Below are 13,516 nucleotides of genomic sequence, written 5' to 3'. Positions count from 1 at the left end.
ACTCCAGTCTGTTTTATTGAGAACGTATGAGATAGACCAACACAAAACAGTGCATCATTTGTGAAGTGGAAGAAGAAAAAAAAAAAAAAGAGTAGTTTTCACAACATTTTACAAACGGGTACCTAAAGAACGTGGGATGCGCATGTATTCAGCCCCTTTTACTCTGATACTCGTAAACCCGTTCTGTGCATGGCTGTCCGGCTAAACTGACGAGCCAGGCAAGCAGATCGCTTATCAGAGAAGCACATGTGAAGAAAATGTATGGCGGAAAACAAACTCATCCTCCAAATTGTGTAATATGGTGATGGCAGCATCATGCTGTGGGAATACTTTTTTGGGGGGTTTTAGAAAGATGTGTCAGACCTGATTGCAGGATGGGTGAAGCTACATAGAGAAGCTGTAAGAAAAACCATTAGAGACTCTGTTTAAGTTCACTTTACAGGAAGAGATCATGCTTCATGCAGCTACGATGGTAGCATGACTTGAAGTCTGATGTTCAGAAATGCTCTCCACTGCATTCTGATGGAATTTGTTTTGCAAGAAGAATGGGCAGAAATGTCTGACTCTAAATTTGCAAAGCTAATAGAGACTTCAGCTGATGTAGCAACAAGTTCCTCTACAAAGTGTTTACTTTGGGGGGGGGGGGGGGGGGCTCAATTCAAATGCATGCTACTCTTCTTAGATTTTTATTGGTTCAGAAAAGAAAACCATGTATTTTTACAATTATGCACTACTTTGTGTTTGTCTGTCACATAATATCCTTTTAATATACATTGAATAGACAAAATATGAAAAAATTCTGAGGGTACCTTTGCAGTTAAGTTGAAGTACATTAAATTTCTGAAGTGACCAGCAGAGGGAAATCCACCCCAAGCATTACAGAAAAAACAGCTCCCTTATTCCAGTAACAGGTGTCTCTTCTTCTGCCATTCTTCATTATAACTCAGGTTGGAGAAGAGTGCATTCACACTTTCCTTCTTCTTCCTGACTTTCACATCAGAAAAGACTTGAGATGCAGCCAGAAATGACCCAGAGTCCCTTGTGTCCCTCAGCCCCGAAATCAATGAACTGTAGACACCTGGGACTTCGGTAAAATAAACACAGAGACGCACAAGGACTTTCAGTCCGAGATACGCAGTCATCATTTTTTATTGGCTATCCTCCTCTTCCTGGTGGCCAGCATGTCATAGAAAGGATCCCTGCTGATGCTCGCCCTGTAAAAGGGGACAGGAAGGCACGGATTAATGACAGCATCCAACTGGTCACTGTGAGGGTCAGTTTGTCAGCGCTGTGAACGTGTTCCTATGACTGTCAGCTTCCTGCAAGGTGTTTGCACTTCATGTTGGTAGAGAATGGGAAAGGAGGAGGGGGGGGGGGGGGGGGGGGGCAGCCAACCTGCTGCAGTTCTGACTCAACAAAAACAAATCATTTTTTTACCTTTTTAATCTCCAAACCCATTTGTCAGTTGGTGGTATTAAATATACGTTAAAATCTCATTGATTGTGTCATTGAACACTAACTGGAATTTTAGTAAATATTTTTTATTTTATCTTTATACTTAATTGTTAAATATTATAATATATATAAAACATATTATATCTACCATTCTGTCACTGTGTTTGTCAAAATGAGGCGTTTGTGCATATATTTAGAATTTTAGTTGGTTTTGGGTTCCACTTTACAGATGCAGTTGCGTTATATTCTATATGCTCATATAGGCTTTCTCCTGACACCAACCACCCACACGTGTCCTTTTTTAATCGTATCATCATTAGCTTGAACATTTGAGAAGCTAAATGAGGTCTTTAGGTTCTGACCAGAGGGGTTATTGAGCTTTTCTCAGGGCTCTGGAACACCTTTGTGGTGTCCAAACAGTTTGCACCACAGTCTGAACTCACGCACTTGAAAGTACTCTGAGGCCACATTATAGTATATATTTATTTCTAAATAAAAACCCAAAAAATATTTTATTGTGAATTCTCTTCTTTTTTTACCTGCTTAGCGATGAATTAATGGCACATTACATTAAGGAAAGTCAGTAGAACATAATACCTGCACAGTAATAGTTGTTGAAAAAGAACCAGAGGCGCTTACCTTAATAAAACAAAAGTGTACAGTTTCCTAACTTCTTGAATCAAAGGTTTTCTCTTTAGTTGGTCTAGAAAATGTTTTCAGTCTCCTCCCAGCATTAAAAACATTTTGCTTAAGAAAGTCTCGTCCTAAAACATTACAATAAGTGTCCATCTGCATCAGCTCCATTCTATGGAGGGCCACATTTTTACCATTCTTGAACTACAGTTGGTGGGAGCCACACACAATTATTCAAATGACCCTCAGCCCCACTTTGGACAACTCCTGCATGGATCCTTTCTCTAACCGGTTCTGACTTAACCTGAACAGGGTTGCCTTTCACACTGCCACCTAGGGCACACAGAGCTCACTGCAGTACAACATGCAGAAGCATCTGCCTGTATTTGATAACTGGTAGAAGAGAAAGTAGAGAAAACGCATTATCTACGGCTCTAACTAACTTGTTTGACCATTTTAAGTGTTCCTTTTAGAAGTTTAGGTTTCATCTTTTTTCAGATAATATTACTTTTAAAGTTTATACTGAATCATGTATATGCTTGTGAAAACACAGTTCTGTCTGTGCCCAGAAAGTTAGAAAGATGGGGTTCTAACTGGCCAGCAACAGGCCAGGAACAGCATCCACTAACCAGGGTCAGGTCTCTTTAGATCAGCGCAAATCAAACTGTGGCCTTAAAATTCTTCCCAGATGTGGAATCAGTTGCTTCTTTCAGGTGATTGCTGCTTTCCACTCTGGCACTGTATTAACATACATTTGTTTGGCTCCTGATCAACAAAAATCAAGAAATTTTGCTTTTATAGAGATGCTCACACTGATGATGAGCAATTTACTCAAGTGCAATCAGGCTCCTTTTGGAAACTTTTATATCCTGAAGCCTTAAAAACATTGAAGTAAGTGAGGGGGACGTTTTCTTTTCAGCATGCCTGTCCGGTGTAAAGCTGGCTCTGTCCGAGGTTGTTATTTGGTGAAAACGGTTTCTTGCTTTGCAGAAAACACTGACATGAGGGTGCAGTGAAACCAAAACAGTGAGCAAAGAGAGGCAAAGTCATTTTACTTATGGGGTCTGCAGAGGACTTTCTCGTTTGTCACCTTTCCAAGTAAATCAATCCGATCACAGCAGCTTTATGCAGAGTGTAAATCCATCTCCACATCAGCCCTCGCTCCGTTTAGAAGAACGGCAGCCTCGTGTTGCACTCAGAGGATGGGAAAAACGCTGAATAATTAGCAGCTGACGGGCCGCTCCCTCCTCTGTATGCATGAACACAGCAGCAGTCCCCGCCGTGGCACATCCATCAGGTCCGGACGGTGTGCGCACGTTCACATACAGGCTATGTGTGTGTAAGAATGTGCTGACTGCTGACTGCTGGGTAGCCGTCTGCCCCCTCAGTCCACACAAGAGTGGGTCCAGTCTGTGACGGTTATTATCCCCACAGTGAAAAGGACGGCCTCTTCATGACGTTTGTCTGGATCTCCCAGTGTCATATTAAGGGAGGCTGATTCTAAATGTTCTAAACGCAGACTAACGAGCTCCTCCGCCTCTGCTCCGAATGTGAAGCAGCCTCAACAAGATGTAAGGAACTCCCTGTAAATGGCACCACTCTCATTTAACAGATACACATCTGTCAGTGCTAAGAGGCTCCATAACATCATTAGTGCATGGAAGAATAGCGTAATATAATTTTCTGCCCTATTATTGATTGTATGTTCCAGTGAAGCAGACGGGAGGAAAGCCAGTGGAGCTGATCAATAACACACTGAGTCCAACTTACAGAGGCATTTCCACTATCCCCCCACTGGATAACAAGGCAGCTTTTTGTTGATAATGTCATTAAAAATGGGCACATCCACAGAAAAAGGCAGCAGCACAACGTCAGGTAAAACCATCTTGATATATGATAAAGGTCTTCACATTGCAGGACTCCATTTCTGGCTCCTTTATCACGCTGTAATGTGGCACCAATGTAATAACAATCTAAAGAACCACGGACAGCGCCCTTTTAAGATCGTATCGCATGATCAAGAGCAGTTTATGTGATGGAGCAACACAAAGTAGTGTTCTATCATTAAGGGGAAAGAAAATTATGCAATCTTTAAAGAACGTTTTACGAGTAAAAATCTGAAAGTGTGGTGTGCATTTATATTTGGCCCCTTTATTCTGATACCTCTCATGAGAAAGTCAACTAATTAGTAGAAGGGTGACCCAACTGGTGTTCTTATTGTTGAGAAACAAATAAATGTTTTCCTGCGATTTTCCATTCGACTGAAAAGAATTTCCTGCATTTCTTTCAATAAGGCAGACATGGAAAACTATTTTTAAGTTTTGGATCAACAATGATTAACATCTCTTTTCTACAAAAATTTGACTTGATAGATTGATTAATCTAATAAAAGATTAAAAAATAAAACAACTGAACTTTATTCTGAAGCTGAAGACGTTTTGCTTTTCATCCAGGATGCTTTCTCATTTCAAAATGTCTGGAGTAGTGTGGAGTTCCAAGCTTTATAGACCTGCTGGCCTCATTAAACCTTAGGTTCACATGAAGATTCACCTGAAATTGTTCACCCCTCACAATGAGGAGTCATTAGGCTCTCCATTGTCTGACTGGCTCACAGGAGGAACGTTGTGGTCACATTCATGGAGGTGTGCATTGGGGTGAAACTTATTGCTGTGTTGTAAGTTTTTGAAAGTTGAAACCTGAGCCCTCCTCCTCTGTTTAAAGCTTTTTTTCTCGCTTTACGTAAATGGCTTCCTTCACCCCTCTCTCAAACCATCTGTCTTCTCTGTCCAAAATGTGAACACTGGTTCATTGGTCCTCAAAAGAGTGTCCTCTGTCTTTGAGGTGCAGGTGGACGGCTGAGTCTTGTCCTGAGGAGGTAGCTCTCCTGTGCACATATGATGCTTTTCAGTTCTTCCTTGTCACATTGAAGTTACTCAGTTGTGTTCTATATAAAGCGGAACTACAATGCTTTTGTTTGAATCCCTCATTAATTTGGCCCTACATTCCCCCTTTTTACCTCTGTTCTGAGGTGAGCCAGAGAGCAGCTGTTTTGGTGCGGTCTCTTTAAATCTAAATGAGGGAGTTCACACCCTAACCCCCCCTCTGGGTCACAGAGTGTTCCACCCCACCCCGTTCCGCCATTTTTATAGTATACTGGTGTAATGAAGAACCAAACATTTTAACTTATCCACTTGTAGCTTCGGCATCCTTCAGCAAAATTGCTCTAAGAAATAAAAATGACATGTTCGCAAAATTGGTGAGTCAGAAGTCTGTCCTTGTTTAGCAGCTCTGTAGCAAATATTGTGATGTTATTGTTTGAAAAATGCAACAGGGAACTGAATGGCTTGATAAATATGACCCAAACTAAATATAAAGATATCTATGTAACTCCTGAACAAACTGCATTCAACTTTTCTGCACTCCAAGAGACTCCAAGTACACAACAAAATGTATTTAAGGGCTAAAAAAAGTGGATTTGATGTAAAATGTCCCCCTTTAAATCTGAGTATTGAGCATGCTATTTCTAATTTCTGTAACGTATATTTTTTCTTAAGGTGTAAATTTGCCCATTCTATACAGTCTCTTATTTTCACTTCTTTGTTTTTATATTATTATTTTTATCTTGGTGTGAATCTGCATGCTTTTTATTTGCCTTTCACTTTGCTGCTGGTACATCTGAATTTTCCCACTGAGGGGAAATAAAGGATATTTGTATTCTATTCTAAATACATTCAGGTTTGTGCTTGTAATTTAAGAAAATGTAAAAAAACAAAAACAAAAAAAACAAAAAAGAAAGAAAGAAGAGGGTTTGGTTCATTTGCAAGGCCCCGTAAATTGTAAATCCTTCCTGAGTCCTTATTTGGGTTTTTCCTCCTTGCTTTTTAAGTCAAAGGGGAGTGACCTTCTTCGGAAGAGCAGGATTACCTCTAAGTGTTTTCTACATGGAAGTGTGAGAAGTAGATTTACATTTAGCCAGCAGCCTCTCTCTCTGTGTTTTGTGATTACACTCCCTTCTGTGTGAACGCTCGCTTCTCACAGTGTGAAGGTCAGACGTGAGAAAGTCTCATGTGGGAGCAGGCCGGCGCAGGGTAAGTGCCCTCTGAGTGTAAATGGATCCACGCCAACGTGCCGGCTCTTACTTGATGGACTTGATCCACTCCTCCTTCTCCTCTGGGGTGGGGGCTGATATCCTGTACACTACGTGGTTACCCTCCACGACCCGCCCGTCAGCCTCCGTCTTGCAGGCCTTGATGACCTGACCTTTGTGGCCGGGGTTGTAAAGCTCGAAGCAGTTCTGGAAGATGTCATACAGGCAAAGTCGGTGTTTCATGGAAACAAACTGAGAAGAAATGTTTTTCTAATTCTTGTTTAGGCAACAATAAGTGCGTAAAGGGAAATGAGGGAGAAGGACTACGAGAATTGCTCCTTACAGGTTTTCTTGGTTCATCCACCTCTCTGATACTGAGGTTTTCAAGGGGAATAATCCCACGAGGCTCTTTATCCTGAGGGCACAAACATAAAATAGTTCAGCATCAACATATTGTTTTTTTTTAATAAATGCATTTGCCTCCACTTAAGATCAGGACCAGGACCACACCTCTGCATAAAGAAGGGCATTAAGAAACTAAGGAACCCCCAAGGAAGCCTTTTTCAAAGGTTTAACCACTGCTTCGGCAAATGTAATCTTGACTGAAGTAGCACAATATAATAATTAGCGATGTCTGACTTTTAACAAAATTACTCCAAGGTAAGGAACCCTTAAAATTTAATCTTCACTGTACTTTAAGAATATCTTAATTGTATAAATGTAGCATAATCTATGGCCTAGGTGGTATAGGCATTTTCAAAATAAGAACATGCAATGCTAGTAAGGTAAATGTGCTCTTCGGAGGTTAGAATACAGCGACAAGAAAATAGCTACCTACCTAAATTTGCTTATATCTATGGTCAGATCTGCAGTTAACATGCCATAAAAAAAAAAACACTTTTCTCCTCTGCCATCTCAAATATAAATGTGGAGTTTGCTAAACGTTACCAGGACCTCTGGTCAGATGGTGATCCATTCCCATCGTAAACACATTAAATGACACATTGTGTCTAATTGAATTGGGACAAGACAGATCACAGCATTTACCTCTATCAGTATTGTCAGAACCAGTGAAGCTTGAAAACAAAACAGTCCTGTAACGGTCTGCTGGGGGGTGCACAGTGAAGCAGAACACAATGATGCTTGCTATGATTTAAAGTATTAGAGAAGTATTATTTGACATAAGTCAGTGCATTTTATGCACAAAAGTTTGTTTTTTGGCAACCCCCCCCCCAAAAAAAATAAAATAAATAAAAATGAAAATAATAGTCCAACAACACTCCAGGGGGTTTGTTTGCAAGTCAAAGTGTAAATATATGGGGGAAAAAACTTCATTGGCCACTATTGAGTATGGTGGAGGATCTATGATGCTATAGGCCCATTTCTCTTCCAAAAAAACTTAAAAACTTGATGGTAATTTTGCATCATGAACTCTGACATATCAGGGTATTGGTAATAAAAGTCTGGTGAACTGTACTAGTAGAAGGAAAATGGGTCATCAGTGGGTGTTATAGGGGGATACTGATCAAAAACCTATAGCAGAGCAGATACCTGGGATGCCAATAAGCGTGGAGATTGTTTTAGAATTTTCAAAATAAAGCAGATTTGGTTACAATTTATTTTCTTTAACTGATAATATATTGTTTTGCCCTCGCTTCCCGCCCATTGACAGCTGGAGATAGGCACCAGCACCGCTTGACACCCCACAAGGGATAGACGTGTTAGAAAATGGATGGATGGATACAAATCCTTAGTATTGCAAGTGTAGTGTAACCTTTATTAGAAACTAGAACAGACTATCAGCATAAAGTTTTATCTTGATTCATCTCATGAATCATTTTTGTTATTAATTCCTACTGTACATAGGAAAACTCAGGAGTCACTAGCCACCAGTAATTTTGTAAAATAAACAATAAACATTCATTTAACTGATTTTTTTAATACACTCTGCTGTCAAATTAAAGTAAGATTAATTTTGAGTGACAGATGATCCTACTGCTATAAAATAGTAGTTGATAAACAGGTTTTTAACACATCTTTACCTGGTAAGTATCGGATTTGCAACAGATCACTACTTTGACAAAGACATATTACAAATAAAAGATTCATCTGAAATAAATTCCATGTCTGATGCACCTCTCCGAAGGATTACTGCTCCTTTTGCTTTGAGTGCAGAGGTTTCTGAAGGAACAACGCAGATGAAGTGAAAACACGCTGAAGGTTTCAATTCATTCCAGTCACATAAAGGACAGCGCCTTAGGGAGACCAAACCTTGTGCTCTACATTCATTCACCTTCCTGTTGTGACTACAGTCACCTGTCTACTGTCGCTACAACTGTTGTAGAGTGATTGTGATTTTATATTTTTCACCTGCCTGCGAGGCATATTTCCTTACAGGGACAACAATAAAGTGATTCTGATGAGTGTTATTAGATGTCGAGCGGGTAACCATGGCCTGCTTGTCATCTCTCGTCTAATGGAGGGGAACCAGGAGCGAGGCAATGCCCCGGGACAGAATCTTACAGCTGGTTTGGTGAGACCCGTGGACCCCGCCACCACAACAGGATCTGTGTACTCTGTGGGATTCCATGCTGTGGGGTTTTGAAAGGGGCTTACATCTTTGCAGTGCCAGATGTGTTGCTGTGGATTTTTGCAGATGTTTTCAGTGAAGCCTCATGTTAATTGCAGGAGTGTGGCTCGTTTATGTTCAAAGGGATGCATCTGTTAAACAGTGAACCTGGAGGGTAAAGAGTTGTGCCACTCTCTGTTATGTATCGGGGACTAGCAGACTACATATATTTCATCTGCTCCACTCAATTCTTCACAACAGCCTTTTGCCACATTTCAATTTTAAAGTTTAAGCATCATTTTTCAACAATTCATCAACATCAACAACAGATGTTGAGAAAAATGCTCTCCTTGAACAAGCCGGTCTAACTTGTTTAAAGTATTTTTCTACTGCGCAGATTCCAAAAAGAAATCTTTTCACATCTAAGAGAGAATGTCATATCAGCAGGAGCTATGTCCTGTAGAGTCTGTTTAAATACTCAGAGAGGTGCTGTCGTAGTATGAATGACTGCAGCTAAAACAAAAAACATTTGAAAGCATGAAACATAAATAAATTGAATCTTAAACTGAAATAGTAGTTTTAAAACACACTTTTATGAAATCTTTTCTTTCTTGCCTATTTTAGTGTGTCAAGGTTCAGTAAAATAGGACAACACTACCACATATGGATTATATACCATTTAAAATGGAGCCATCTGGAAATCTCTTTTGATAAACTGTTTACTTGACAAAAAAATACCTTTTTAATTGAACAACGTTGTATGGATGTGTGACCACTTTCTGGTGATCTAGAAAAAGGATTGAGCTCCTTTCCTATAAAGATTGTCCTTTACAGGAAGTGTGGATGTACTGCATGGAAGTCAACACACGAGAAGAGGGCAGATTTCTCCACACCACAACACACTTTTTGCTCCAGCATGATGAAACAACTGGATTCTTGATTTAAGAGGACAGGACACACTTTTTTCATGGCTACGACCAAGAGCTCAAGCAGAATCATCAACCAGAGCATCAAGCCATCCCAGCTGTTGTTCATGAACACAAAGTTTATCAGGTGATAGCATGATTTCTATTATTGATAATAACAAGAGGTTGTTTTCAGACAACTAATTGTAGATGGCCTTTCACAGTCCGAGTCCTCACACTAACGCTTTGACAACTCAATTACTGTAGTTTAATCCTCAGCAGTAAAACATGGACTGATTTGAAGAAAAGATGATACTTTCAGAATCACTGCATAATTTCCCAACGCAAACTATTCTGCTGATACAGATGTTTGGGAAAGTTGATGCCTAGGGGCTTTAGAGTAAAACTGCTGGACAGAAGCTGAGCAGAAATTGCAACCTTACGCTACCATACGTTGCAGAGTTGCCAGTTTGTTGTGTTGTTTCCAATCCACACATTACTCTCGTCTCCCTCCATCTCACTGAATGAATCTACATATAAATCTTCACTTGATGAACTCAAACTTTCTCATTACTGTCATCTTGGGTGTCGACTTGTGTTATGCATTGATGATCAAGTTTGACATTCCAAATCTAGCATTAATACTCTTCAGCATATTTTCCAGACATAAAACCCTCCCCCCCCCCCCCCCCCCACCTCCCCCCACCCCCCCACCCCCCCACCCCCCACACACACACACACACCTCCCATCAGCCAAAACGGAAAAGCGAATGTAGACAATGGCTGGATGGATGGCTGGATGGATGGATGGATGGATGGATGGATGGATGGATGGATGGATGGATGGATGGATGGATGGATGGATGGATGGATGGATGGATGGATGGATGGATGTGAACCAATCTTGCCTTTAATTCATATACAAATGATGATACTTACTGTTGTGTATTCAAAGTAATAGAGGCAGTTGTCGGTCAGGATAAACCATCTTCTCTTCCACGTTTTGACTCTGCCGCCTGTCGGGGAGAAACAAACAGCTTTTGAGCTACATTTCTGGTAGCTTTTTTTTTTTACCCACTTAGAAGGTAACCTCCAAGAGACCCCAATTTCACGTGCCACATCTGGCTCTAATCATAACATTGGATAAGGGCATCTAACGCTCTGCCCCCTCCCCCTCAGTCCCCAGGGGGGATGCAGGAGAGGTTTGTGGAGTCATTAGAACATTGTGTTGCCTTCAAGAAAAAATATCCAAGACGCAGCACACATGGTGGCCACAGCATCAGGGCAGAGTGTAGTTCCGATCATACATGGTCAAAACGTTGGTGAGTTTGACTTGGGCAGAAAACTGACTTTTCTGAAATGTTCTAAAGAAAGTTTAGTTTTCAAACATACAGATTTATGTAGATAGCTATCTGACCCAAAGCTTTTTTTTTTGTTTCATGTGAGGGAAAATCTCTAAGTGCCACATTAAACTGAAGTAATAGGATTATCAGATCTTGTGTTTATTACCCTGTCTGCACTTTGCCTATGCTATCAATGAACAATCTGCAATTTGTGCTCCATAATAACATGTTTGCTGACTTTGTAGAAAGTACAAAAGAAGAAAAAAAAGCCGTTAGTGATGTAATCAGACACACTATTCTGAGGTAAACTTCCAGGATTAGGTTTAACCTCGCACCACTGCAGTCAGTCCACACGCCTGTGTGCAGAGTTGCTAATCTCCCTCAGCCATATGTTTGATGCTGTCCTCAAAAACTGACATTTATGATGTGATGTAGAGGCTCCTGGATATACAGGCTTCTGGGGAAGAGTTCAATCGATTACCTGCTGAGTTAATTTTAAGACCTGGTATGCTAAATAGTCAGAGGACCGTATAAAGATTTATAGAGCAGCTTATTTCTTTTTTTTTTTTTTTTTTTTACCTTAGTTTGCTTTTAACATCTATAGAGGCAGGAAAAAAACGTTCTGCATTTTATTTCCCATGGCACTGTCCTGCTTTACTTCAGTTTAGAATCTTGTTTTTATTTCGATGATATTCAAATGATGCTCCATTCACTGTACCTCAAAAATGGGGCCGCATAAATATTTCTAAATTAATTTGAAGAATCAAAAATCTTTATTGCCACCATCTGTTACCATAGTGACGTTTATTGAGACAGACAACGGGTCAAGGATGCCCACAGATAACACATAACACGCAGACACAAGATATTTTCACACCTTTAAAAAATAAATGAAATCAGGTTATTGCACTGACCAACACACTTCCTGAGAACCTTAAAGCACGCAAATAGTCTTTCGGGTCTAATAGGATTCTTCTTTTTTTTTTTTACGTGTCCTGTCTGTCAGTGTATCATTAAGAAATGTTGTCTTAATGCCAAAGAGAGCACAACAGATGTTACTTTCACAAGTGGAGCCTTACTGCTTTTTCCATAGTGCTCTGCTTGATTTATATATGCAAGAAGCTTTATTAGAATTTTAGTCTGGGACTATTTCATGCTGAATGGACACAAAAATGGGAAGGTTGGAGAGAAAAAAAGAAGAGAAAAAGTTGAGACAACATGCTAAAATGGAGAAAGGTGAAAAATAGAGAGGAAAAGGAGAGAGTAATATAACATCCTCGGTGTCTGCTTCTACACCAGCAAAGAGAGATATAAAAAGAACAGCAAAACCAACGCCTTGATACCATCACTGAAAAATACTATTATTTAATAGTAGATATAGAGTATTATTATAGAGTATATATAGAGTATTATTTAATACGGGATGTATAAAGTGACAGCTAAAGCTAATGACAGTTTTATGTATAGAAGTGAATCTCTAAGCACCTGGATCCAAGCACATGTAGGTGTTTGCGAGACTGCTCTTGTGTATGTAAGGTTTATCCATAATAAAAATGCTCAGTAGTGGAGGTGAGGAGCCAAAGACCCGCCCCCAGCACGCCGAGTCAAGCACCTTGGGAAACTTAAACCCAAAATGCCAATTTAAACAGTCTCCACAACCCGACCTACTCTGTACATACCCACCCCCACCCCAATCCCAGCTCAGGCGACACATGACCCCATACACCCAGAGATGGGGCCAACATGAACTGAACCAACCAGAGCCCACCCCATGAACCCTGAGACGCTGCCTCCCACACACCCGACCCTCCATTCATAAGTCCTACCCCTGTATGCCGAGGGAGAGCCGAGGCACCAACCCCAGGGGAACCCCCGGGACATAGCGTTCATGCCAGACCCTGGCTAGGTGGCCCACTTTTCTTTGAGTCACCTGACCTGCAGTGCACAGCAAAGCTTGGGAAGGACAAATGGGGCACTACTCTGTGCTCTGTACAACTGGAGAAAACTCGGGTCACTCTGGCACTTAGTCTCACATCTCATTTAAACAACTGTGAAACTCTAGGGGCGGTCCTTAAATGGCTTAGCACCTAAATACATCACAGACTTGTTATCAGTGTATCAACCATCCAGACCACTAAGGTCTTCTGGCTCCAGCCTACTCTGCATACCTAGAACCAGAACCAAACATGGAGAAGCAGCATTTAGTTCCTATGCTCCACTTATCTGGAACAAACTTCCAGAAAATTGTAAAGGTGCGGAAAGCCTGAGTTCCTTTAAATCAAGATTAAAAACACATTTGTTTAAGATTGCCTTCAACTGTTCTAGTTAACTGAATCACCACTTTTTTTGTTCTTTTTTCTATCTACATTTTATTCCTACTTGCTTTTTTTCTGTTTTATTTTGCTATATTTTAATCATGTAAAGCACTTTGCATTGTCTTTTTACTGAATTGTGCTATATAAATAAATGTGCCTTGGCTTGCCTTACAACAGAACATTTCTGTAGTTTTGAAGGCATAACTATT

At 40.4% G+C, this 13,516-nt stretch overlaps 1 protein-coding gene across 1 annotated transcript in view; it reads right to left on the bottom strand.

Moving 5' to 3' along the window:
* Positions 1-650: 650 nt before the first annotated feature.
* The window catches only part of LOC105935634 (cytohesin-3), a 53,231-nt gene continuing 40,365 nt past the window's right edge, over positions 651-13,516 (bottom strand). The window contains exons 10-13 of the mRNA XM_012876150.3: positions 10,589-10,665; positions 6,519-6,590; positions 6,228-6,382; positions 651-1,214 (exon numbers count right to left, since the gene is read on the bottom strand). Coding sequence (XP_012731604.1) covers positions 1,142-1,214; positions 6,228-6,382; positions 6,519-6,590; positions 10,589-10,665 — 377 coding nt within the window. The 3' untranslated portion in view covers positions 651-1,141. The remainder of the gene's footprint in view (positions 1,215-6,227; positions 6,383-6,518; positions 6,591-10,588; positions 10,666-13,516) is intronic.

Source organism: Fundulus heteroclitus, chromosome 10, assembly GCF_011125445.2.
Source record: "Fundulus heteroclitus isolate FHET01 chromosome 10, MU-UCD_Fhet_4.1, whole genome shotgun sequence".
In the NCBI taxonomy this organism is placed as follows: domain Eukaryota; kingdom Metazoa; phylum Chordata; class Actinopteri; order Cyprinodontiformes; family Fundulidae; genus Fundulus; species Fundulus heteroclitus.
The sequence above is the reverse complement of the archived record's forward strand: the minus strand, read 5'-3'. Positions and strand labels throughout refer to the sequence as shown.